The sequence below is a fragment of the Aethalodelphis obliquidens genome, unplaced genomic scaffold, assembly GCF_003676395.1.
Source record: "Aethalodelphis obliquidens isolate GAN/ISIS:26980383/991018 unplaced genomic scaffold, ASM367639v1 scaffold14, whole genome shotgun sequence".
Classification (NCBI taxonomy): Eukaryota; Metazoa; Chordata; class Mammalia; order Artiodactyla; family Delphinidae; genus Aethalodelphis; species Aethalodelphis obliquidens.
In genome coordinates this window covers 14,215,192-14,240,810 of record NW_020837958.1, presented here as the reverse complement: position 1 = coordinate 14,240,810, position 25,619 = coordinate 14,215,192, and the positions used below count along the sequence as shown (strand labels likewise).

The following is a 25,619-nucleotide window of genomic DNA, read 5'->3' as shown; positions in this document are numbered from 1 at the left end:
TCTGGTCCATTACATAGTTCAAAAAGGAGCCATGACCCCTTCTGTTCCTAGGCATTCCCTAGCTTTTTCATTGCAAAATATCATTTGAAGAACTAATAAATGTGGGTTTCTTGAGGTTATAAAATAGCTCAGCTAAATATTTTCAAGACTCACCTGTTCTCTCTGCCCAAACACGGGAGAATTGGGCTGACTAAAGGCTGCTGACTGTTTTTGTTCCTGGAGTGTGGGCCTTCCTTTGGTCTATGCCTTCCTCACCTCCCGAAGATACTGTTAGCACTGTTTTTTCTCCCCTGTAAATTATGAACATTGGGGTAATACCTGAAATGTACCTTGGTATTTCATTTTTGAAGGTTTCTAGATTTTAGACTTCTCCCCATTGTGGAAGGAGGAGGGGGTATAAGATAGTGTGGACCTTCTAGAACCTTCCCTTCACTCCAGGGGGTTGAGTGCCCGTGTGAGTACCATTTAACTCTCTTCTAAATTGACTGTGCTTTAAAAGTACTTGAAATGTACTCAAGTATTAGGGTGGGGTGTAAGTTGAAGGCCTCTCTCTGCTGATTTATCTTTGTAATTGAGTATTCTAGCATATAGCTGCTTAGCTATGGGAGAGTATGTTTTTGTATGTTTTAATAAGTATCAAGGAAAATTTAAAAGAATAAGAAAACTACCAGTAGGAGCTTTATAATGAAATAATTAAATGGTACAAGATGGTAGGTGTTTCAGTATGTAAGATCTTTTGACTGTTGCGGGTCTCTTGTGCTATAAGCAGATGCCTCTCAGAAGATGTTTAATAATATAGCCTTTCAAGTCATTTGGAAGGATAGAATTGTGTGCTCTCACACAATGTGTGCTTTCAAAGGTTTGGAATTTGTTGCAGAATTTTATTCCCTTTAGCTTAATATAGGAGAAAGACAGGGACTTCATTAATGTGTAGTTTTCCCTATTGTTAATATGAAAATTTAAAGACAGAATTAAACTTTGAGGAAACTGTGTAAGACATTTCTTAAACCAGAAAGCATGTAGGAAATCAGACAAATTATAATGAGCTGTGTGTGTGTGTGTATATCTGTGTGTGTGTATATACATATGTATGTAAGTATGTATTTTTTTCTTTTATAGTGGTTGGCACTTACCATGGTTCCCAGGACCAGACCCATCAAGTGACTGGTAACCACCAGCAGCCTCCCCAGCAGAACACTGGATTTCCACGTAGCAGTCAGCCCTATTACAACAGTCGTGGTGTGTCTCGTGGAGGCTCCCGTGGTGCTAGAGGCTTGATGAATGGATACAGGGGACCTGCTAATGGATTCAGAGGTAAAAACAAAAACAGAAAAACCCCAGAAAGCAAGTTCATGTTCTTTTCTGACTTGTACAATATATAGAAATATGTCATATGATTTTTAGGAAAAATATGTATCTCTCTGCATTAGCTTCTTATGTACAACATAAACATTTTTAGTATGTGTTGATACCGTCATTTAAATTGGCAAAATTGGAACTGAGTTTTTTTGTATGTATTAAACCCATGTCTACCACTGTCCTGTAGGGGATATTGCTTTCTATAAATTGTCAGACCTTATGGAGATTTTCTGTTATTTTTTTTTTGTGTATGTGCATGGATGGGTGAAAATTTTATCCTGTAAGGCAGTTAATGTATAAACAGATTGGATCAGGATAGTAGATTAGTTTGAATAACTAGCATAGCTTACAATTTTTCAGTTTTTCCCTTGGTCAGTAATGAGAAAGTAAAAATTCCCTTTGAAGATAAGAAAGTTGTTTTTTTTCTTGTCCTAAATTTTAGGAGGATATGATGGTTACCGCCCTTCATTCTCTAACACTCCAAACAGTGGATATACACAGTCTCAGTTCAGTGCTCCCCGGGACTACTCTGGCTATCAGCGGGTAGGTAAAATTGTTATAAAATATAAACCTGACCTAAATACCCCAAATGAAAGGGACTAATGTAGTTGCTTGATGCACTTGAGCAACTAAGTAATTTGGGGCTAATTTTGTACCTTGTACAAGATACTTCCTTATGGAGAATGATTTTTGCTTTTCTTAGCACTCAATATAGGTATTCATTTAATAGAGGCTGGTAAAAACAGTGATTTTTAAGAGCTGAGAAATATATCTCATTGATCTTGAGAATAGAAGTACGATTAAAGAATAACTTGTAGTAATGCTATATTTAAATGTCTAAAAGAATAAAGAATTCTGTATTCTACAAGTGTTAGACTGTAAGAATAGAGATAGATGGGTAAGCATTAAAAAATTGCCTTTTCTTCAGTACTAACTAGCTTGTCTTTTAGGATGGATATCAGCAGAATTTCAAGCGAGGCTCTGGGCAGAGTGGACCACGGGGAGCCCCACGAGGTAATATTTTGTGGTGGTGATCCTAGCTCCTAAGTGGAGCTTCTGTTCTGGCCTTGGAAGAGCTGTTCATAGTCTGCATGTAGGTTACATGTTAGGAATACATTTATCATTTCCAGACTTGTTGCTAGGGATTAAATGAAATGCTTTGTTTCTAAAACTTATCTTGAACCCAAATTTAATTTTTTGAATGACTTTCCCTGTTACTATATAAACTGTCTTGAAAACTAGAACATCTCTCCTCCTCAGAAAAAGTGTTTTTCCAACTGCAAATTATTTTTCAGGTCCTAAAACCTGCTAAATGTTTTTAGGAAGTACTTACCAAAACATTTTTGTAAGACATTTTTGGAATGAGATTAAACATTTATATAAATTTATTATTCCTCTTTCATTTTTCAAACATGCATATTATATTTTAGGGCCAGAAACCCTTTAATGGCCGGATAAGCCATAGTTACATTAAGAGAACCATTTAGAAGTAATAGAACTAATTGAAATTTCAATGCCTTTTGGACCATTATTAGTGATATAAATTATTTCTGACTTTGAAACAAAACCTCCAAATTCCTAACTAACTTACAGAACTATACTTAAAAATTATAGGTTTTAAGAGTTTTTGGCTTTTGTCTATTACCATAGGAAAACTACTTACTATTTGGGTAGGAAGTCAATCTGTGTAACAATTAGAGGTATCGTTTCATATGGTCTGAAGTTCTAAATGGTTCTCTGATTGGAGGGAAGTAAAATTGAATAGATTTCCTCTAGATATTGGCCATAACATGTATAAAATGTATGTTAAGGAGGAATTACAAAGTACTTTGATTTCAATGCTAGTAGAAACTGGCCAGCAAAAAGGGTGCATTTTTAAAAAAATTTATGGATCACTTGAGAATTACTGACTTGAAGTATCAAAGGATATTTGCATGTGAATGTGGGTTATGTTCTTTCTCACCTTGTAGCATATTCTATGAAAGTTGAGTTGACTGGTAGCTAAAAATCTGTTTTAACAGCATGTAAAAAGTTACTTTATCTGTTACAAGTCATTATACAATTTTGAATGTTATGTAGTTTCTTTTTAACAGTTTAGGTAATAAGGTCTGTTTTTCATTCTGGTGCTTTTATTAATTTTGATAGTATGATGTTACTTACTTACTGAAATGTAAGCTAGAGTGTACACTAGAATGTAAGCTCCATGAGAGCAGGTACCTTGTCTGTCTTCACTGCTGTATCTATTTCCAACACCTGATGACAGTGCCTGGCACATAGTAGGCACTCAATAAATACTTGTTGAATGAATGAATGAATGAGTACTGGTGGAATACTCCATTAGCTCTACTCTTCTTTTAGCTAGAGAACATGAGCAAATTTGCGCATGACAACTTCCAGGACAGGTGAAACTTGAACACTGAAGAATTGACCTCTTAAACCTAATAATGTGGTGACAAGCTGCCCACATGCTTCTTGACTTCAGATGAAAATCTGCTTGAAGGCAAAATAAATAATATTTGAAAGAAAAACCAAATGCCATTTTTGTCTTCTAGGTCGTGGAGGGCCCCCAAGACCCAACAGAGGGATGCCGCAAATGAACACTCAGCAAGTGAATTAATCTGAGTCACAGGATTATGTTTAATCGCCAAAAACACACTGGCCAGTGTACCATAATATGTTACCAGAAGAGTTATTATCTATTTGTTCTCCCTTTCAGGAAACTTATTGTAAAGGGACTGTTTTCATCCCATAAAGACAGGACTACAGTTGTCAGCTTTATATTACCTGGATATGGAAGGAAACTATTTTTACTCTGCATGTTCTGTCCTAAACGTCATCTTGAGTCTTGCACATGATACTCAGATTCCTCACCCTTGCTTAGGAGTAAAACATCATATACTTTAACGGGGTGGTATCTCCATAGTTATTTTAAGTGGCTTGGAAAAAGCAAGATTGACTTGACTTTGGATAAAATCTACAAATCAGCCCTATTATTCAGTGGTAATTGACAAAACTATTTCCCTTGAAAGGAAGATGGAAGGAATGGAGTGTGGTTTGGCATAACAACTGCATTTCACAGCTTTTCCAGTTAAATTGGAGCACTGAACATTTAGATGCATACCAAATTATGCATGGGTCCTTAATCACACATATAAGGCTGGCTACCAGCCTTAGGGTTTGACATAGCACTGTTCATTCTCTGGCCAGACGACTGTGGTTGAAAACACATGCAAATTGCTTTTTAACAGCTGATACTGTATAAGACAAAGCCAAAATGCAAAATTAGGCTTTGATTGGCACTTTTTGAAAAATATGCAACAAATAAGGGATCTAATCTGGATGGCCGCTTCTGTACTTAATGTGAAATATTTAGATACCTTTTTGGACACTTAACAGTTTCTTTGACAATGACTTTTGTAAGGATTGGTACTATATATCATTCCTTATGATGTACATTGTCTGTCACTAATCCTTGGATCTTGCTGTATTGTCACCTAAATTGGTACAGGTACTGATGAAAATCTCTAATGGATAATCGTAACAACCTTGGTCACATGTTTTTCCTGAAGCCTGAAAGTTTTTAAAAGAAAAAGATATCAAATGCCTGCTGCTACCACCCTTTTAAATTGCTATCTTTTGAAAAGCACCAGTATGTGTTTTAGATTGATTTCCCTATTTTAGGGAAACGACAGTCAGTAGTTTCAGTTCTGATGGTATAAGCAAACAAATAAAACATGTTTATAAAAGTTGTATCTTGAAACACTGGTGTTCAACAGCTAGCAGCTTATGTGGTTCACCCCATGCAGTTAGTGTTCCAAATTTTATGGTTATCTCCAGCAGCTATTTCTATAGTACTTGCACTTATCTTTTGTCTAACCCTAATTGAATTATCCATTTCTCATGGAGGTATTTATATTCAAAGTGGTGATTCCTTCCCATAGATGTATAGGGAGAGTCCCAAGTTTGATGAAGAGGACAGTTTAGTAATTTATGTACTATGTTGAAATTTGTGCTAGCAGTTGGAGCACTAGTTTTGTGTGCCTATGAACTTAATGCTGCTTGTTGTATCCCACTTGGACTTCATGGAGAATTAATCCCACCTATTAAGCAAAGGCTACTAAGTTAATGGTATTTTCTGTGCAGAAATTGAATTTAGTCTTCAGCCTTTAGCTAAGGAATTTTTCCAGTAGGTGCTCAGCTACTTTAAAAAAAGAAAAACAAAAAACCCCACAAAACCATTCTCAAACATTCATCGTTAGACAACTGGAGTATTTGCTGGTTTTGTAACCTACTAAAATGTTTAGGCTATTGAACATTCCACATTCAGAAGTTTTGTAGGGTGGTGGGGAAGGGGGGGAATCTTCAATGTTTATTTTAAAATAAAAGAAGTTCTTTTCTCATGTGTGGTTGTGGTACATCATATTGGAAGGGTTATCTGTTTACTTTTGCAAATAAGTATTTCTTCTGCTAGCACCTCCCCTTGTGTGCTTTAAATGACATCTGCCTGGGATGTACCACAACCATATGTTTGCTGTATTTTAGGGGGATAGATAAAATATTCGTGATTTACTGGGTAATCCCTATAGATGATGTATGCTTACAATCCTATATATAAAACTAAATTTGCTATCTGTGTAGAAAATTTCATGAGATTTAAAATCAAAATTGAAGCAAGTTATTTATACAGTGATCTCTATGAATCAGTTCAGAGATGGGATGGAGGAGAAATGCTTTCTAGGTTTCAGACTTCTATGCATTAGTGCAGATGCTGTGAATATGTAAAGGTGTTAGTAGTTTGATTATTTCTATGTATGTTTTTAAAAGAATCGTTTGTTCCTTTTGAGATACTATGCTTTTTTTTTTTTTGGCATTCTACCATTGTAGTCTAAATCTAAAGCTTTTATGCCTCAATTTTATGCCTCAATTCAGACTATATTTTTTAAAGCAGTGCCTCATTATGGGGCAGATAACTTTTTAAAAAGTCCCATTAAGATCTGAGTCTTGGTACTAGGTGTTCTGTATAAAATGTGAATACTTGTCCTACCTGCAGAAGGCCTTGTTTGGGCAAATGCATATTCTAGCAGAGTTGAAAGAAAATGATTATCACACGTGGCCCTGTAGCTTCTTGGTATAGCAAGACTCCATATATAAAGTACTTTCAAGTAAATGCACAGTATCAGTCATCTCATGTGGACAATGAGACTTCTATTTTAAAGCTTTAAGGTAGAGTGTCATTGATTACCTTGGTTAAGGCTTTTTTTTTTCAGATCCTAATATCCCTAAAGAATATGAAAGTTTTTCTGATCATCATATCTTGATATTAAAATGAAATCCGTTAAATATTTTTAATCAGTTAGCTTCTGCAGTTTTTTTGTCTCCTATGTATATGACTCTGTTATGTGGGAGACTTCACTTAGAGACATGAGAATGTGTGTTTATTCTCAGAAGGCTCATGCACTGAGATGTTCTGTCGACAAGCAGTTCATAAAATGTAGAAGGTAGTTGAGTAGTCAGCCTAAGTGTCTTAGGAAATTTGTATTGTTCATTATATTTTCAGTAATATATCTTATTAGGGGAAATGGGATACAGGTAAGCACAGAGTTAAAACCCTTCAGTTCATCTTTAAGCTTCTGAATCCCCATCCCAGTTGAGTTCTTATTAAGAACTCTGAAGTTTTATTGACTATAAGTTATATCAAAAGAATCAGTATTGCCCTTGAGCTTATCCCTTCTAAAAGAGTTAATGGGGAGGGAGACCCCTCAGGAATATTAAAGTAATTTGTTAAGCCTCATCTCTATACCCTTTCCCATTTTGAATTCTACAAAACTACTGGTAAAGACTAGTGAATGTTTTAAATTACATTAGATTAAATTATATTAAAACCTGATACCTTATTGTCCTTGAGTGAAGTTTGCTTTAGTTGTTTATAACATCAAGCAAAGCTGTAAGTGAAGAAGTGCTACTTGTGAGAGGAGAGGAAAAAATTTAAATCTCTGGTAGCCTTGCCTTACTTACTTGTTAGACTACTACATTCTTCTCAATTGGGATTTCAGTACCTTACTTTAACAGCTGTTCTGAAGCCTAATCCAGTCCCATGCAGAAGACTGGCTCCTTAAGTTTGTAAGTAGTGAAAGACCACCTGATTTAGTAAAGACAATTTTTAGTGTTGTGTTCTTAACTTCTAATATTGGTTTTCTTTAAGTACGGTGTGTTTATTAGGGAGCCACTGTATTAAGTCAGTAAACTAACGCTTCATTCAGTAAATATGGGTACTCTTTGCCAGGCCACCATTCCAAGCACTAAGCATTCAGTGGTGACAGAATCACTGTGGTTCCTGCTTTCATTGAACAGTTTGATCAAAGATATTGACGTGATGTCACTGAGGTATGGCAAAAGCCATTATGGAGCAATATGGTTGATGATAGATATTAAGGCCATGATAGGATAGGACCCAGTTAAAATGATCAGGAAAGACTTTTTTGAGAGGAGTAATTAAGACTTGAAGGATGAGGAGTAGTAAACTAGTAAAGAAGGGGAGAGAACCACATGTCCCAAGTCCAGTCTCCAGTGACTGAGAAAGGCTCTCTCGCTCAAGTGAAAAGAGTACAGATTTAGTAGAGCTAGAAGGAAGCTGAAGCAACAGTAAGGGCTACTAAGAATAGCTTTGTAAGTTCTATTCCATGTTAAGTTTTGTCTCTAACAGTTGGAAACAAGATTTCTAAGCTGTGTGTATAGGGGGTGGGGTTGGGGGGGAGAGGATGGTGGGTCACCTAATAAAATTGCCATTTAAGAACATTCAGTGCATGGAATTCCACTGTGGTCCAGTGGTTAGGACTCTGTGCTTTCACTGCTGTGGGCCCGGGTTCAGTCCCTGGTTGGGGAACTAAGACCTTGCAAGCCTCGTGGAGCAGCAAAAACAACGCAACAACAAAACCACCCCCCCCCCCAAAACAGTGCAGTGTTGAGAACAAAATAATATGGTGCAAGAGATGGCTATTGGAGTAGCCCATGTAAGAAACGGTTACAACATAAAGTGGAGGGTGGTAGTAAATGGGATTCTACATATTTCCTATCTAACTGGCCACTGCTCAGTATCCTTTGCTGAGTTCTCCAGGCCTTGGTTGCAGACTTCATCCCTAGCTAACATGCTTCCCTAGCTGATCTTATCCAATCCCAGGACTTTGACTACAATCAGCATTTTAGTCACCCAAGTAGTTCTAGGTCCCAAACTCCCCAAAACAAACTCCTACTTTAATATCTTGCTTTGAATGTCGAGTATTCGAAATTGATTTCTTGATGAACCTACATCCAGTTGCTCGTATCTTTGATTCCCTTTCATACCTTGTATCTATAGTCCTTAAGCAAATCTACATGTGGTTCTACCTTGAAAATATATCCTGAGTCTACTAGCACTTTGTGACCACCACATCAGAACAGGTAGCTACAGTAGCTTATAACGGTTCTCTGTGTTTCTACTCTTGCTCTCCTGTAGTATAGTTTTTTGCATAGCAGCCAGATTGAGCCTTTTAAAAGGGCAAATCAGATTTTGTCACTTCCCTGTTACTCAGACCCCAGTGGTTTCCCATCACACGTAGAATTCAAATCTGTGGTCCATGTGCCCTTCAATTATCTGGTCTAGTTTCCTACCATTTTTCCCTTTGCTCACTGTACTCTGGTCACACTGGCTGCTTTGCTGAGACCTTTTCCATCTTGGAGTCTTCATGTGTTACACTTAATGCATGGGAAAGCTTTTCACTCCATTGTTCTTAAGGCTCATTCTTTCTAAATTCAGGTCTTACTCCAAGTCACCACTTCAGAGTCCTTCCAAGTCCACCTCTAAAGCAGTGCCTTATTTTTTACTCACTGGATACTTTTTTCTTAACACTTTTTTCTTACCTAGACTGTAAGTTTCACAGGAGATAGGACTGTTTTGGTCACTATCTCTTGTGTCTAGCATATTGACATTTTGTTGAGGGAATTACAAAAAAATACGATGGGCGGTGCTGCTGATTACATTAGATTTGGAGGTAGAGAATTACATTCTGCTTTGAGGAAGGAGTTTAAGGAAGAAAGGCAAATGAATTCGGCTTCAACTTTCCGAGGCATCGAGAAATGTTGAGCAAGCAGTTGGATTTGTTAAATTCAACGATCTGGCCAAAAAAACCATAACTACATAGGTGGCCCTTCAAGTCAACCGCTTGACCGAGTTCGTCCGAGAGTGGGGGGGGGGAGGGGAAGTAACGAAAGCAGAGCCTCAGAGCTGGTTTTCAGAACAACAGCATTTGACAGCCAGATAGAGGCCTAAAGGCAGCCTGCCAAAGTACAGGAGCAGCAATGGTGGGTAGAAAATCTATGGAATGCCAGAGAGGTCTACAAGGTCATTACTGAGGATGGGGAGGGTCAAGTGAGCTGAATGACAGCTCTGCTGATCGAGTTTCCCCATCTTATCACATTAAAATAGTTAAAGTAAGAGGACTGTCAACATTACACACAGATCCCCGGAGCCAGTCATCTCGCATAACCAGGCTAACACTGAAAACCCCAGACCACTTACCGTGTGCTGCCCCGGACCTGTCTGGGCACCCGAGCTGGCCCCAGCGCACTGACAGGCCCTGCGGGTGCGGGCATCTGCTTACTCTGCCCTCCGTAGTCACGGTTTCTTAATTTTGATACGAAGAGGCAACTTACAACGCGCACCACAGCTACGGCGGGCAGAGACTAAACCGCGCAGCCGCAGTTGCTGCAGCCCCGCCTCCCGGGTCCATGACGTCATCACGCAGGGACAGGGGTGGAAAAGGTCCCCTCTCGCTCGCTGTCTCCGCTCAGTTAGTTCGCCAGCGCACGCACCGCCTACGGGCGCCTGAGCTGGACGCGCGTTGCCGAGGGAGGCAAACTGTGAGAGTCGGCGACCAGGCATCCGCTAGGGGCAGCCCGTTGCGCCCGCTTCTCCCGCAGAAGTTCGGTGACCCCCCACGTGCTTCCTCTTCGCTCCTGGCTGGAGTCCGCCCGGCTCTGGGCGCAGGTACCATCACGGGATGGCTGGGGATGGGTGCCGAGGTCGGTGTCCGTGTCCTTCTTGGGCCCGGAGGAGACTGGCTCCAGGACGAAGGCTCTGCATCCGTGCTGATGCCCGGCCCATGCCGACTGCCGCCCCACCCGGGCGCTCCTAGATAACAGGACCCTCTTCCCCAGTAGGCGGCCACTCTCGGGAGTGCTTCTCGAGAGCTCTGGCGGGTTGCGTGGCTTGATCTCCATCCTCTAGGGGCTCTGGGGGTGGGGTGGGGTGAGTGGGTGGGTGACAACACGTTTGCTTTCTGCGGAGCTTGCCCACAGTTCCTGATTGCAGCACCTGGCACTGAACTGAGGCAGTCTGATTTCATCTAGATCCTCCCACGCTCTTAGCTACTTCACTCTGCTCATTCGTTTATACTCCGTATTGTGCAGGCACATTCAGGACTTTGTTTTGTTTGCCAGTGCACCTGGAGTGGTGCCTGGCACATAGATGCTATGTATATTTATTAGACTAATAGATGAATGAAAAATAATCCTTTCTCTTCTTTCAAGGCCCTCCTCATCCATTAAGCCTTCCATGGCAACTCCAGCCCACAGTAATCTCAGACTTTCATCAGACCACTGTAGCAATTAGTTTTACATCTAATTTGTCTGTCTTTAGACAGATTATCCCTCATTTCTTTCTCTTAAATATTTTCTTTAAGGAAAATGAAAGCTCCTCGAAGTCAAGGCTTTATCTGGTACTACTTCTGGGGCTCCCACAGTAACTAGAACAAAAAGCAATAATTAGTTGTTGATTGGTTGTGGGGTCTTTGTGTGGCCCGCAACTCAGCTGACAAGCTGGTCAGGTTGGTGAACTGGAAAGGGTTCAGGCTTTGGAATCAGGGGAGGCCTGCATGTGAATCCTGTCTCCGTCACTTTTCTTCCTTGGCGTACTTGAGTATTTATACTTGGTCTTTTCTTTATAAAATAGGAGCTATTGATTATGACGTAGTGTTTTACAGTAAGATCGAACTGCTAAAATCTATGTTTGGATTGAGAGGTTAGAAAGACAATTAAGGCAGGGTTAAGTTTCAGTTAATGAGCTTTAGGTGTAGAATTAGAATGCAGCAAGCACTGGAGCTTCTAAGTAACATGTTATTTTTACTTTTACATTGTAGAAGCATAATTGATATTTTTGATGTTTCTTTGGTGTATTTATTATAATGATGCAATGTTCTATCATACGTAATCACAATAACTTTTGAAATCTCTCTGTACAGGCTTCAGTATAGTTTTCCCTCCTTTGAGGAAACAGATGGCCACGTTCCATCATAGTAATAGTCAATTGATTTCTTTTCCTGACTTTGTTAGTAATATATGTGAATTAAAAAAAATCCCACAAAACTCCAAAACAACAAAAGAACAAAATAAGAATCATCTGTTATCTCACCATCCATAAATAACTACTTTACATTTTGGTGTTTTCCTCCAGTTTTTTTTTCTATATATATATTATGTACATGCATATCCTGCCATGTTATCCTCTAATAAGTATCTGTATCCATATCTTTAGATAACATATGAAAATGATTTTGAACAAATTTTTTTGAAAACCACTTTATTTTCCCATAGATATATCATACATTTTAATCATTCTTTTTTTGAACATTGTTTCCGATTTTTGAAAAACTCCTCCATAGGGGGGTGAATTAAAGCTTCCCTGTTGACTTCCCATGCCAAGGGAACATTTTCTTCACCTTTCAAGCCTAAGTTTCGTAATTTAAAAAATGAGGCCGATGTCTTCCCTAGGGAGCTGTTTGAGGGTTCAATAAGATGATACTTATAAGTGTGCCTTAGCTCAGCCTCCCAGCCCCACAGGAGGCGGCCAGCTAATGTTCCTCACGCAGAACCTGGATGTTCATGTCCAGTTGTGTCTTTTCCTTCTGTTTTAGTGATAGTTTTTCACCATGCATCGGAAGAAAGTGGATAACCGAATCCGGATTCTCATTGAGAATGGGATAGCTGAGCGGCAGAGGTCTCTCTTTGTTGTGGTCGGAGATCGAGGAAAGGATCAGGTAAGACCTGGTAAATGCTCCCTGACTTACTTTGTATCCTGTCCCAAAGAGTCAGCATGTTACAGATACTCTGGGGTTTCACACATAATGACTGGTTTTCTTTAAGTGAAATGCCTAGTGGGAACATTCTTTTACTTATTGGAAGTGATAAATACTCAGTATTTAGAATTATTAACAGACAGGTTAACAGCTTTTGATATGTGGTGTGGTGGACTGAGTGCAAGGGTAAGTGTATGTGCGCTGGCTTCTAGTCCCCACCTGGGCACTGCTTGCCTTGTGGTCTCGGGCCTGGCTGTCCCGGAGGTCTCTTTTGGTCCTGAGATGCTATGGCTTTTTTCTTTGGCAGGTGGTCATACTCCATCACATGTTGTCCAGAGCAACTGTGAAGGCTCGGCCTTCTGTGCTGTGGTGTTATAAGAAAGAGCTGGGGTTTAGCAGGTAAGCCGTGCCCTTTGAGCGTCCCATCCCACTTCCCATCCCTGCTTGTTAGTTAAATGCTAGGAAATGATTCTTTGACGTGGTTTTTCAGGGATTCTTAATGAAGGTGCTATCTCTGAGGACACTTCTAGTAGAGAAAAATAATAGAGCTGATGCCCTTTCTTCATTCCTGACAATAAATTTCAGATCCTTTTCGTGCTCTTTTCAGTCCCCAGCCCAATTCCTTGCTTTCTGCACACGAGTTTTCTTCTTCGTTTTCTCAGCTGATCAAGCCCCTCTAATAATGCAGGTTCCTTCAGTTGCTCTTGGAAGTTACCAACGACCTGATGCCTAATGCAACAACGTTTCCCCCTTTCTCCTTTTTTTCAGAGCTCTTCCTCTAGTAGTTCACTGCTGTTTTTGACAATTTGCTGTTCTTATTTTTTGAAGTTGTGGACTTAAGACTTCTTATATAGTAAAGAGCAGACCTCCAACACAAACACACTTAGGCACAAGGGGAATTTGTTGAAGTACAGTTGACCCTTGAACAATGTGGATTAGAACTGCAGGGCTCCACTTACACACGGATGTTTTTCAGTAGTAAATACTACAGTACCGCGTGGTCCGTGGTTGGTTGAATCCTGTGATGTGGAGGAGCTGCGGTTGCGGAGGGGCCGACTCTTAAGTTAGACGCAAGTTAACCCCCAGGTTTCTCAAGGGTCGGCAGTATACGGGCTAGCTCCTGAAGCCTACGGGGATGAGATTTCAGCTCTTCCGCGGGGGTGGTGTAGAGCCGCAGTGCTGACGCTCTGGTCCTTGCTCAGTCTCTCATCTCTGCGTGTCTGCTCTGTTCTTTTCCCACTTCAGGGCAGCTTTCTGCCTTCTATGGTGCCCATCGCAGAAACACCACTTGAGTTTTACGTGGTTTGGGTCCAACGACACAGAAATCAGTCTTTCTCCCAAATTCTTTTGGAAAGACATCCAGCCCTGGGCCAGAGGAGGTGGGGTGGGTCACCTACTAGAAACCTGGCAGTTCTGCCTATGACTGTGTGTGTGGAGGAGTTTGGGGTGTGGGGGTGCTGTTCCTTGGCAGATAAACCATTATAAAGTCACCTCGGAAATGCTCTCCTTTCTTTGCTTCTGTGACACTCAGACTACCTTCCTGAGTTCTTCTCTCTCCCTGAGCTCATCTCCTTCCCTAAATCCAGCTCACCTGTGTGGTTCTGTCCTTGGGCCTCTTCTCCCTCCTTTATCCCCCAGTATATGTGTCTCTGGGGCGGACTCTGCTGTGGGGAAACCCCCTGCGAAATTGGGCAGTTTACAGTGTTTTGGGCAGATTTGCCTTTCAAACTTAACCCACCTGCTTTCACTTTTAAAAATCTCTTCTGTGCCTCTTATAGCTCTCCTGCCCCTGTCTTGAGCATTAGATTAAGGCTGATGCTAAGTCATGGGCTGAGGAAGTGGAGCCCCAGGGGGAAGGCCTTGGCTCTACTATTCAGTTAGAGAACTATGATAAAATTTTGGTTTGCTGTAACCCTTGATTCTGGAGTTTTCTCGTTCTCTCTTTTCTCTAACAGTTAATTGACAGTTAGGTATTCAGAGTTTTTTAAGACAAAAGAAAAGTTCAGGGATTTCTGGGAGACGTCCAGATTCCGTTCCAACCCTTATATCCTCTATCAGTATTGTCTTAGATTAGAGCTGCCCTTGAGGACTTGATCCCACCATCTGGGAAGGAAGTGGATGAATTCATTTAGGAAAAATGAATAAAGTAACCCGCCATCACAGTGCCCCTCCCAGGTTCTCTGGGAAGCAGTGCTGTGTGGTTGAAGCATTGGCTTGAGACTGAGGTAATGAGGCCACTAAGGTTTGCTTTCAAGCTTTGGCTGAATGTGAGGTTTAGGGACTCCCATTACCCTTTTTGTAAAGTGAAGTATCAAAATGGCAGGGTTCTCACACAGACTTACACTGTCTCCCTCCGAAGCCCATCTGCTCTAATGCCTCTTTCATTTCCTTCAGCTTTAGAGTGAGGGGATGAGCATTATGATTTCCAAGTTCCCTTCTAGCTCTGAAGGTCTAAGTGGGTGATCGTTGAGCCTATCCCCTGCTCCCAACTCTAGCCTCTCTGGTTAACTGGCTTTCATGGGATGGGGGGTGATTGCAGTCATCGGAAGAAAAGAATGCGACAGCTGCAGAAAAAAATAAAGAGCGGGACGCTGAACATAAAGCAAGATGACCCCTTTGAACTCTTCGTAGCTGCCACAAACATTCGCTACTGCTACTACAATGAGACCCACAAGATCCTGGGCAATACGTTTGGCATGTGTGTTCTCCAGGTAGGTGACTTGCCCCAGCCTGTGACTGGAGTCAGAGTGCTAGGGAGTGCCTGGGCTGCTTGGTCACCCACAAGGACAGGTGTACAGAGCGGAGAGGAGTCACGTGTACTCCCTGCCCCAAAGCTTCATCTGTGGAGGACTTGGCCACTTTCCACAGGAACTGGATAACTCACCAACATTAAAAGAGCATTTTCTACCAAAACAGCACTTGTCTAGGGATAACCAAACTGGCAGTGACGCTCCATCACAACTGGGTCTAACCAGCTTGGTAAAGCACTGAACTTTGAGTGACCCTAGCACCCCAGATCCCTATTAGAACTAACTGAAGACTTTTGTGACCAGAGAGCAGTGGGACTTGTTTTAGCTAACTAGGGACGGACCCGAGTACTCGGACGTCCTATCCAGAGTGCTTGACCGAATAACCACCCCTATCATTGCCCTTCTCATCCTTAAAGTCTCCTCGCTTTCTCCCCTCAGAGAAGCAGCTGGTGAGTTTCTTCACTGGTATATATTTTCTCTTGCCTGGCAAGTTGATAGATTAAGTTTCACATTTTTCTTTGTTTTGAGCTCTGGTGGTCTTTGTTTTGTTCTTTGATTCTTTGGCACCTGTGACTCCATCCGCCGCCCGCCCCCTCCCCCTGCCCCAGCCCCACGCACCAAAGAAAACATTTAAGCACAAATCCTCACATTTAAGCACAGGTTCCCACAGTTTGATATGTATTTATTATATGCATGCACTACTATGATTGCGTGCATCGTAAAACATACGTTTTAAAATATAAATTAAGAAATGAGGTGGGAAATTTTGAATAGGAGTTCTAGTTTTTCCTTTCCGCATTCCAGTGGGCTGTCCATACACTGCTGGCTTACAACCCACCTTGGAGGCTGAAAAGAGCGTTTTGCCTGTTCTCACCCCATCGCTGACTGGTAGGGAGCTGCTTCTGCTCACTAGTTACCAGGTGAAGTGATGGTGGCAGCGGCTCCCCCATGTGGTGCAGTTGAGTTTTGTCAGACAGTTTCCATCTATGAACAGAGCAGAAAATGAGTGTGAGGTATTTCTGAAATTCAAGTGTGAATCAGTGTGGATTGGAGGACTTCTTTCCAAATAAGATTTTATGAGGGATTACGGGAAACACTTTGACATGTAAAACCGGGTATACTTCTTCTCCAGGGCTGGGCTCTCTTCTGTGGTCCCCTGAGTAAGGGACTGTGTGTGTGTGCGTGTGTGTGTGTGTGTGTGTGTGTGTCCTGGTGAGTCAGGTACGGGGTATGGTGTTGAGTTTGTACTCTGAAGCCCTCCTTGTACCTTATCGCCTGGCCCCTCGTTAAGCTTCCCAGTGGGTGCTCTTTGCAGCCAGTTCTAAGGTTTCCTTTTTCCAGGATTTTGAAGCTTTGACTCCAAACTTGCTGGCCAGGACTGTAGAGACAGTGGAAGGTGGTGGGCTGGTGGTTATCCTCCTACGGACCATGAACTCACTCAAGCAGTTGTACACGATGACCATGGTAAGTGTCTGTTTTTTTCTTTAACTTGATTGTGGTGGTTCAAATCAATCTGTGTTTTTGCTGCTTTCTTTTAAGAACTCCTACTGAGCAACTCCAGTGAGCGGTCAGTATAATTTCTAGGCTGGGAGCTCTTTGGAGCTAATGAGGAATTTTCTGCAGAGAAGCCTCAGTGGCCCTGGGTGTGCTTAGGAATCTGTGAATTTTGCTTTTGCTCTCAGGCATTTGCAGATTCTACACCAGTGAGATTCAGACATGATGCAGCTGTTGTGTAGTTCAATTTCTAAAACAGTATCCCACAGAGAGCCACGCCAGTGCTTACATTTGTGTACTACAAAAAGGGGACCACGCACAGACGTCCTCACCTGCCCTCACCCTAATGGGTAGTGGAGGAGAATTGCTATCCCGCTCCCGGACTGGCAGAAACTTTGACTCCAGGGGGTGGGGGGGTATTTTTTTTTGCCCCAGCTGAGGGAGTGGCTGGAAGGGTTTCCCTGGATGAAAGCTGGTTCTGCCACATGGGTGCGTTGAGCCGCAGGTTTGGAGTCAATGTACATTGCCAGCTGCTCAGGAACTGTTAGGCTTGGCCTCAGGGTTTCATGAGCTGCATCCGCCCGGTGAAGTGGACTTCCTTCAGATCTCAGTGCCTGCTTCCTGTCGCCCCATCGGCCCCAGCCCCTCCGGCCTCCTCGGAGGTCTTCAGGTGCGCCCTCTCCCCTCAGCAGACTCTCACCTGAGGGCCTTCACGCCGTTTCCACGGAGTGTCTGCTGGCTCACTTCCTCGCTGCGTTCCAGTCCCTGCCAAGATACCACTTCCTCGGTGCGGCCTCTCTCACACCCTGTGTAGCATATGTGGTTGGCCTGTCACTCCTCAACCTGTTTTATTTTGCTTCAAAGCATGGTACAGCCACCTAAAGTTAGACATTTATTTGTTTATTGTCTGGCTTCCTGTGCCAGTCTCCAAACTTTATGGGAGCAGGGACTTTGTTTTCCTCCCTGGTATATTCCCTGATCCTGGAAGGGTGCCTGGCCTTTAGTAAGCCCTCCTGAAATATCTGTGAGTGAACGAATGTCTGTGCCCACGTCACTTTGTTTGTTCCTCCTCCCTCTCTTACTTGGCTGCCTGCTTACCAACTCAGAGGGCCTTCCCTCTCTACCCTATATAAGTATTCCCCCTCCCCACCCCCCCATTGGCTGCCCCTGCACCCTGTTTCTCATTCATAGCATTTGCCAAAATTTGTATCTATTTACTTGTTTGTCTCCGTCCAACTATTTGACTGTAAGCTTCAGGAGAATAGGTTTCATGCTTTACTAAACACCGGTGTGTGCCCAGCTTGTCTGGCGTTGGCATGTGCATTTTATTGAACGAGTGAATATGTTTTGTGCTGCTGGATAAAATGTGGGAACAGTCAAAGGTGAGGTGAGGGGACATTTGTTGTGGTAAGAAACATTGCATTTAGTGTCTGAGTCTTGCTGCAGCAGATCGCATCCGGCCAGTTTCGCATGGCAGGTTAGGTAGGAGTAGATGTTGTTTCTAGTAGCATCACTGGTGCCTCTTTTATCCCAGGGCTGTTTGCTGGAACTTCTTCACACTTGGACGCTGAACCTCAGTGGGATTTGGGTGCCTCTGTTAATGGATGTTGTCTCTTTTAGGACGTGCATTCAAGATACAGGACGGAGGCCCATCAGGATGTGGTGGGAAGATTTAATGAGAGGTGGGTCTGGAGCACGTTTCTCACTTCCTCAGCTGTGGGGAGCCACAGTGGGAGGAACATTTTCACCTTGGACCCAACTGAAAGCTGTGCTCTGTCTCAGGGAAGATAGTGCAGGAGCCCCAAATGGTGAGATTCCCGATAGCAGCGGTAGTTGTGCAGCTAACTGGAAGCAATAAAAGTGAGTGGAAGGCTGGGGCCTGGATTCTATCTTGCTTCTGGCCCTTACCAAGTCTCTCTCCCGCTCTGGCTTTTAGCCTACGCATCTGTCAGAGGGGTGATTTGTCTGGACCACTCTTTTCCCAAATGTGTTTCACAGAACACTGATGTTTAAGAGGGACCTTATGACAAAGGGGTTCTCTGGTCCAGTACGTCTGGGAAATGCTGATATGGTTTTTCCTTTCTGAGGATTCACGTGAGCCTGTTTTAGCCTCTGAAAAGTCTCACAGCACCAGGGACCCCAATTTATTTGACCACAGACCCCTTTTTAGGGAACGCCAGTTAGCAACATGTGAAACACCTTAAGAAGAAAGAAGCCATGTCCTAAGTCAGTGGATCTCAACTGGAGCAGTTTTGCCCCTGGGGAGACTTGGCAGTGTCTGGAGACGCTTTGATGGTCGTGACCTGCGGTGAGGGCGGGAGGCTGGTGGCGGTAGAGGCCAAGGGTGCCGCTGAACAGCTTAAAAGGCACCGAAAAGCCCCTCCAACAAAGAATTATCTGGTCCAGAATCTCAGTAGTGCTGAGGTTTAGGAATCCTGGCCTGTGTGAACTGTGCGACCTAATTTCAATCGCCTCTGAAGCTGCTCAGTAGGAGTGGGCCTGGAGGTCGCCCAGCGCTACTGGCTGGAAGGGAAGCCTGTGAAAGTAGTGCGGGAGGCCCTTTTCTTGCAGTTGTGGGAGAAGCTTGGATTTTATAGCCAAACACATGTTTTGCTACACGCAAAAATGTTTGTATTATAGTGCTAGAGGGAGCTTTCCCCTCCACCCTTTCCTTTATTTTCTCCTCCTTGTGGCAGAAGGTCAGTCCATTTGTGTATGCGTTTGTTTCCCTGTGTGGCTGGTGAGCACATGTGGGGTGGCTTTGGCGTTCCCCATTCAAGGAGACACGTAGTGCTAAAGGGTGAACCTGGCAGGATGGGGGAAGGGCCGGGGCACCCTGGAGCAGCGGGCTTCTGCACAGTAGGGGCCCTTGTAATCAGTCGCTTAAGGGAGTTCCCCGTTTGCTTGTTTGCTCTATAAAGCATGTTCGGGCCTCGTAAAGGAGGCTGGGAATCATCCAGCACTGCCCTCCAGATGACGGTGTTGGCTTTCTCCAGCTTTCTTAGAGACGTGGGGCTAGATGATTTTCCTGGAGAAAAGCCCTTCCCTTGTTGTGCAGACACTGCCCTCAGCACCTCACGACTGCGGTTTGTTCCTCAGGTTTATTCTTTCTCTGGCCTCGTGTAAGAGGTGTCTCGCCATCGATGACCAGCTCAACATCCTGCCCATCTCCTCCCATGCCGCCAGCGTTGAGGCCCTGCCTCCCCAGACCCCGGTGAGCTGCCGGGGGCCGGGAACGTGGGGCAGGCTGCGTTTTCTGTGCTGGCCCTCCCGGGGTGGCGGCAAAGCTTCTCCTCCTCTCCTGTCTGGTAGGAGGAGAGTCTTGGGCCTTCTGGTCTGGAGCTGAAGGAGCTGAAGGAGAGCTTGCAGGACACCCAGCCTGTGGGCGTGTTGGTGGAGTGCTGCAAGACCCTAGACCAGGTGAGCGTGCGTTCGGAACGTCCCCAGCCCAGTCTGCACGGCACGGAGGGGAGAGACAGCAGGCGGAGAGTGACAGACGCCAAGTTAGAACAAGGCTTGGCTCCTCCAAGGGCGAGGTCCCTTTTCTGTTGCTCACACTCAGGCGTGCAGCAGCAGCATGTGTTCACAACAGTGGTCCAGGATTAGCTCCCCCTTCCCCACGTTAACAGTTCAGGGAGCTGGGGGTCGGGGGGAGATGGGTTACATTTATGGAGGAACGCCACAGGCACGGGGTGCTAGACCTGTGTCCTTTCATTTTCATTATTTTTTTTTAATTTATTTATTTTTGGCTGCATTGGGTCTTCGCTGTTGCGCTTGGGCTTTCTCTAGTTGCGGCGAACTGGGGCTACTCTTCGTTGTGGTGCGTGGGCTTCTCACTGCGGTGGCTTCTCTTGCTGCGGAGCAAGGGCTCTAGGCTCGCGGGCTTCAGTACTTGTAGCTCGTGGGCTCTAGAGCGCAGGCTCAGGAGTTGTGGCACATGGGCTTAATTGCTCCGCGGCATGAGGGGTCTTCCCGTACCAGGACTCGAACCCGTGTCCCCTGCATTGGCAGGTGGATTCTTAACCACTGCGCCACCAGGGAAGCCCCCATTTTCATTAAGTTTTGATGATGTAAAGGTTTTCGCTTATGCCTTGTTCCTAAGTGAGGAGAGCTGGAGGCTCCAGTGTGAGGGCTGATGAGGGCCGTGTGGTGAGGATCCTCTGTGTACCTGATCTCTAGGTACAGACAGCAGGCTGGGTGGGAGCTGCCAGGATGCATTTCTGTGCTCCCTGAAGTGGCCAGGGCTGGTAAACTTGGCTTCTCCGGTGGTTCCTGGGCGGTGATGGGAGCTGAATGGATGTGGCCCAGAGGCCTGCAAGCTGTCGGGTGTGTTCAGGGTTCTGGTCCAGCCTGAGCCAGCCAAGCAGCACAGGCCTCTCTCAGCGTTGCGCTTTTCCCTCATGATGGAAAACAGCTGCAATGATGCCGCCCACTTGGGGCTGAGACCCAATAGGGTGGATTCCCTTTCCATGCTGGAAGTAGAATCACCAACCACGCAGCTCTCTCTGCAGCCCCGGCTGCAGGCTCTGGGTTGCTTTCAACCACTTCCTGGTAACTTTATCACCAGAGACAGGGAGTGAGAGAGAGGATAGGGAAAGGGCAGAAGAGGGAGAAACTATAATACAGTAGTATTGTTATAAGAAAATAAATGACCCATGGCAAAAAAATTTAAAAAATCAGTAAGTAGGAAAGTGTGCATTAAAAATAGAAAGTGGTGTTTCTCCTTGGCTGTCCTGCTCTGCAGAGACAGCTACTGTTAACGGTTTATTGTGTGTCCTTTTGGATCTTTTTCTGTGCATATAAATGGGTATTTTTAAAGTGTGCAAAGGGAAGGTGGTCCCCATTAGACATTTGGCTTGATTCCAGCTTTTTTGCTATTATAAGTAATGCTATTAGGACATTCTTACAGATACATTTGTGGGCACTGTCTCTAGGATAATTTAACAGGAGAATTGCTGGGGTAGAGTATGTGTGCATTAAAACAGGTGTCATGCCAGGTTATGGAACCCGCACCATGTATGAAAAGGCCTTTTTCTCTGCAGTTTTGCCAACACTGGGTACTGTTAAACTCGTATATCTTTACGAATCTGATATGGGAACATAGGATCGTTGTTTCAATTTGTTGTTACTTTAGTTATGAGAGAAGCAGGCACTGTTTTCATATAATTACTGGTTATTTTGTTTGTTTTTATAAACCACTCTGCTTTTTTGTATTGGTTTTTCATTTTAGAATATTACTTTAGAGTGCATTTTTAGTCCAGATTTCATACCCTTTTATTATGTTTGTAGATTTTGCCACTTATGTTTTATCAGAGTTCTTCACTTTTCTACTCTAAAGCAAACAACAAGAGGATAAAATACAGTGTTCGGCCAAGGCCGAGTTAAGGCGAGTAGGACCTGGATCCCCTCTGAGTGTTTCCATCTGGAGAGACTCTGGCTTCCTGAAGCCCCTCCCCTTCCTTCCCTTCCTTCTGCCTGGGACTGCGTCTTATCGGTATCTTCTGAGTGTCCATGCCCAGTCATGTAAGGCAGCTTCTTCAGGACCAGACAGGCCAGGCTGGACAATCTGGCCTTCTTCCCAGTCTCAGTGGCCTGTTCCCAGGGCAGATTCCCCGTGGGGAGCAGAGTCTGGCCCCTGAGTAGTGTTATGGTCCCTCTTCTCATTAAGTGCCACTGACACTCCTCTAGGCAGGGGCTCAGCAGTAAACAAGAGGGACGCACCTGCTTTATGGGGCTTACATTCTGGTGGGATGAGGAAGACAGGGAATCAAGGAAATAAGCAAACCACATATTGTAGTAGAAGGTGCTGTGTAGGTGGGGAAACATGAAGAGCAGCGAGGAGGGATGGGGAGTGCCGGGAGGAGGGAGGGGTGCTGCGGGTCTCTGTCTCGTGGTCAGAGAGGGCCTGGTGAGCAGCTGCTCTTTGAGTGGGCTTGAAGGAGTTGAGAAAACGAGCCACGTGGCTCTCTGCAGGGAGAGTGCTCCCGGCGGAGGGGTCACCAGATACACAGGCCTCAGGTCGGTTCTCCTGGTGCGCTCAGGGACTCACAAGGAGGCCGACTGGGCTGAAGCAGAGCGAGTGGGTGAGGGTAGGAGGAAACGATGGAGGTCAGACCGTGCAGGCCATGCAGGCCCCTGGGAGGGCTTGGCATTTACTCTGGGAGCGATTGGGGCCAGCAGAGAGTTTTATGCTTATGGTCTCTGCACAGCTGTCAGAGGGATCCCCAGGCTGGCTTTATTTATTTAATCCCCGTTATCATGCTTTTTCTTTTTAAACAAATACACAAATTATTTATCCAATTGAAGGAATTCTTATGCTTCTGGAAGCCAGCCTTAATTTTAACAGGATCGCCTTGTGCTGTGTTGAGTCTAGGTTGTAGGGGAACGAAGGTGGGAGCAGGACTGATTAGGAGGCTCCTGTAATAATGGCGGCGGTACAGGGTGGTGGCTTTGACCAGAGTGGTGGAGGAGGAGGATGGTGAGGAATGTAGAATTTTTATGTTTTGAAGGAAGTATGGACAGGATTTGCTGATGAATCAGGTATGGGAGAAAATGGAGAAGACTTTTGGCCTAAACAATTGGACAGTTAGCTGAGCTGGGGAAGATCGTAGGTGGGGGAGGATTGGAGGGGATGTTAGGTGTTCAATGTGAGATGTCTATTAGATGTACAGGTGGAGGGCAGAGCAGGGGCAGTTGCGTGTATAGAAGAGTCTGGTGTGCGGGGAAGAGGTCTGGATGGAGGTATGAACTTGGGGGTTATCAGCACCTAGTTGGTGTTTAAAGCCTTGAGACCCAGAGGGGACGATTAAGGGAGTGAGAGTCCAGGTGTTGGGCCTTGCTTTCTGGCCAGTAAGAACTGCCCTGCAGCCCCTCCGCCCCCGAGTTAGCCTAGGCATCGGCCTGAATTCTCCGCAGCGATGGTGGTAGATGACTGGACCTTGGCCTTTCTCAAAGCTCACCTAATATGTTTCTCTTTCCACAGGCCAAAGCTGTCTTGAAATTCATTGAGGGGATCTCGGAAAAGACCCTGAGGAGTACTGTTGTGCTCACAGCTGCCCGAGGAAGGGGAAAATCTGCAGCCCTGGGATTGGCTATTGCTGGGGCGGTGGCTTTTGGGTAAGGGGGTCCCCATCTTTAGGCACTCTGAGCTCTGAGGGAGCAGTGTGCAGGAGTAGGGGGTCAGGGGACAGGGAAGCTGCTCCTGGGTCTGAGCGGGCTCCTGTGTGATTTCTCTAGGTCTTGGGTTCCTGTCTAGAAAGAGCAATGCTGTTTCCCCCAAACCCCCAAAGGTGCACATATATGTGTGCATGCACACACAGACATACACCAGGGCCAACTCACTATTTAGAGTTGAACAAACACACAAGAGCAAAGAAATGGGGGTAAGAAACTTAAAAACTCTCAGGAGATGAGCATGAATATGACCCGCTTTGCTGACTTAGAAAAGTACAAGTTTGACATTTTGATGATTCTGATCAGTAGAAGATCTTGTTTGCTCCTGAGGAGCTGCATTTGAGTGTGATGTTCCTTTCCATTCTTTTGTCCTGGGCGGAAGACTTCTGCAACTGCCAGGAGATCATGTACTTCCAGCTTCCCAGACATAAATAACGGACCTAGAATTTGCCACGTCCCGTATGCATTCTCTTCCTTGGTGCTCCTAATTAACAATGTTAGCGTTTCATAGATGGATAAACCCAGGCTTAGGGAGTTTCAGTGACTCACCCAAGACCCCCCCAAGTCAGTGCTGGTAGTGCTGGGGCTGAACTCGGCTCCTGACTCCTAGTCCTTTGTTTCTCTCGCTGCTCTGGCAGTACCACTCAGCCCCGCCACCATCAGCATCCTTTACACTGAACAAGGATTCCTCAGAGGTTAACTGTGGCCTTAGCCTGAGCACAGTTGAGCACTTTGGCTTCACGGTTTGAAACCCTCACAGCACAGCTAGTGATGAGAGTGAAGCCCTCTCCCGTCCCAGGGTGCAGGACTGGGGAGCCGCGTGCCAGCCCTGGCACTGAGGGAGCAGTCCCCACAGTGCCCTCAGCAGGGTGCTTTCACAGATGCTGGTAGCTGATTGCTGGGATGTGCTACCTTCAAACTGGTAATGCGTTTTCATTAGGTTGGGAGGAAGAATACCCTCAGGTCTGGAGTTGCTTTACTTTTCCTCCCCAAAACGTGTGTCCTGATTTTTTTTCTGCCACTGTCTCTGGTTATCCCCTGTGTAACAGGGGCAAACAAAAATGTTTTCTTTTTTTAAGTTCTCTAAACATTTCTTAGATTTCCTAATTACTTAAAAAAAAAAAAATCCTCCTTTTGTTCAACAGGTACTCCAATATCTTTGTTACCTCTCCGAGCCCGGATAACCTCCACACTCTGTTTGAATTTGTATTTAAAGGATTTGATGCTCTGCAGTATCAGGTAGGAAATTAGGATAAGAGCTTATTTTGATTCCATGCTGAGTATAAATCCAGGTGAAGTCTTTAGAATGCAAACTTTCGTAATATTTAGTTTCTAAAACCTGTTTCTGACGTTTGGCATTGGTTTGGCTCTTTCCCTATTAGGAGCATCTGGATTATGAGATCATTCAGTCTCTAAATCCTGAATTTAACAAAGCCGTGATCAGAGTGAACATTTTCCGGGAACACAGGCAGACCATTCAGGTGAGGCTTGTTCTAGAACCCTACCACGTGGGGCCAGTGTCCTGCTGTGTATAAACGCTCTAAGACGTCTCCTTTTATAGTTGTTTTATGTGCTGTGTAATTGCATATCTTTTAGACAGCGTTGTTGTTTTACGGTAAACGTGTTCCAGATTTTCAGCCTCTTCTAAAGAAAAACATTCGAGCAGACTACCAAATGTATGTAGCCAGATGGGAAAGTTGTAGTTTTGTCCCTTGAAAATTGAGTGAGTAGGATT

At 44.3% G+C, this 25,619-nt stretch overlaps 2 protein-coding genes across 8 annotated transcripts in view; both read left to right on the top strand.

Annotated features, from left to right (window-relative positions):
- CAPRIN1 (cell cycle associated protein 1) overlaps positions 1 to 6,708 on the top strand; it is a 37,123-nt gene extending 30,415 nt beyond the window's left edge. For 3 of the 5 annotated variants that reach the window (XR_003434485.1, XR_003434486.1, XM_027115058.1), the window contains exon 17: positions 1,120 to 1,221. Coding sequence is in view for 2 of the 5 variants with exons in the window: in XM_027115056.1 (XP_026970857.1) it covers positions 1,120 to 1,314; positions 1,802 to 1,902; positions 2,310 to 2,373; positions 3,912 to 3,976 (425 nt within the window). In the remaining 3 variants the exon portion in view is untranslated. Of the gene's footprint in view, positions 1 to 1,119; positions 1,315 to 1,801; positions 1,903 to 2,309; positions 2,374 to 3,911 lie in introns of those variants that run through there. The other 2 variants (XM_027115056.1, XM_027115057.1) reach the window with 1 other exon arrangement.
- A 3,508-nt stretch (positions 6,709 to 10,216) lies between these two features.
- NAT10 (N-acetyltransferase 10) overlaps positions 10,217 to 25,619 on the top strand; it is a 39,264-nt gene continuing 23,861 nt past the window's right edge. The window contains exons 1-11 of one of the 3 annotated variants that reach the window (XM_027115053.1): positions 10,217 to 10,381; positions 12,306 to 12,428; positions 12,775 to 12,866; positions 15,007 to 15,178; positions 16,559 to 16,681; positions 18,332 to 18,393; positions 19,811 to 19,925; positions 20,024 to 20,131; positions 23,694 to 23,827; positions 25,030 to 25,123; positions 25,267 to 25,365. In XM_027115053.1, the coding sequence (XP_026970854.1) occupies positions 12,321 to 12,428; positions 12,775 to 12,866; positions 15,007 to 15,178; positions 16,559 to 16,681; positions 18,332 to 18,393; positions 19,811 to 19,925; positions 20,024 to 20,131; positions 23,694 to 23,827; positions 25,030 to 25,123; positions 25,267 to 25,365 (1,107 nt within the window). In that variant the 5' untranslated portion in view covers positions 10,217 to 10,381; positions 12,306 to 12,320. Of the gene's footprint in view, positions 10,382 to 12,305; positions 12,429 to 12,774; positions 12,867 to 15,006; positions 15,179 to 16,021; positions 16,138 to 16,558; positions 16,682 to 18,331; positions 18,394 to 19,810; positions 19,926 to 20,023; positions 20,132 to 23,693; positions 23,828 to 25,029; positions 25,124 to 25,266; positions 25,366 to 25,619 lie in introns of those variants that run through there. The other 2 variants (XM_027115054.1, XM_027115055.1) reach the window with 2 other exon arrangements.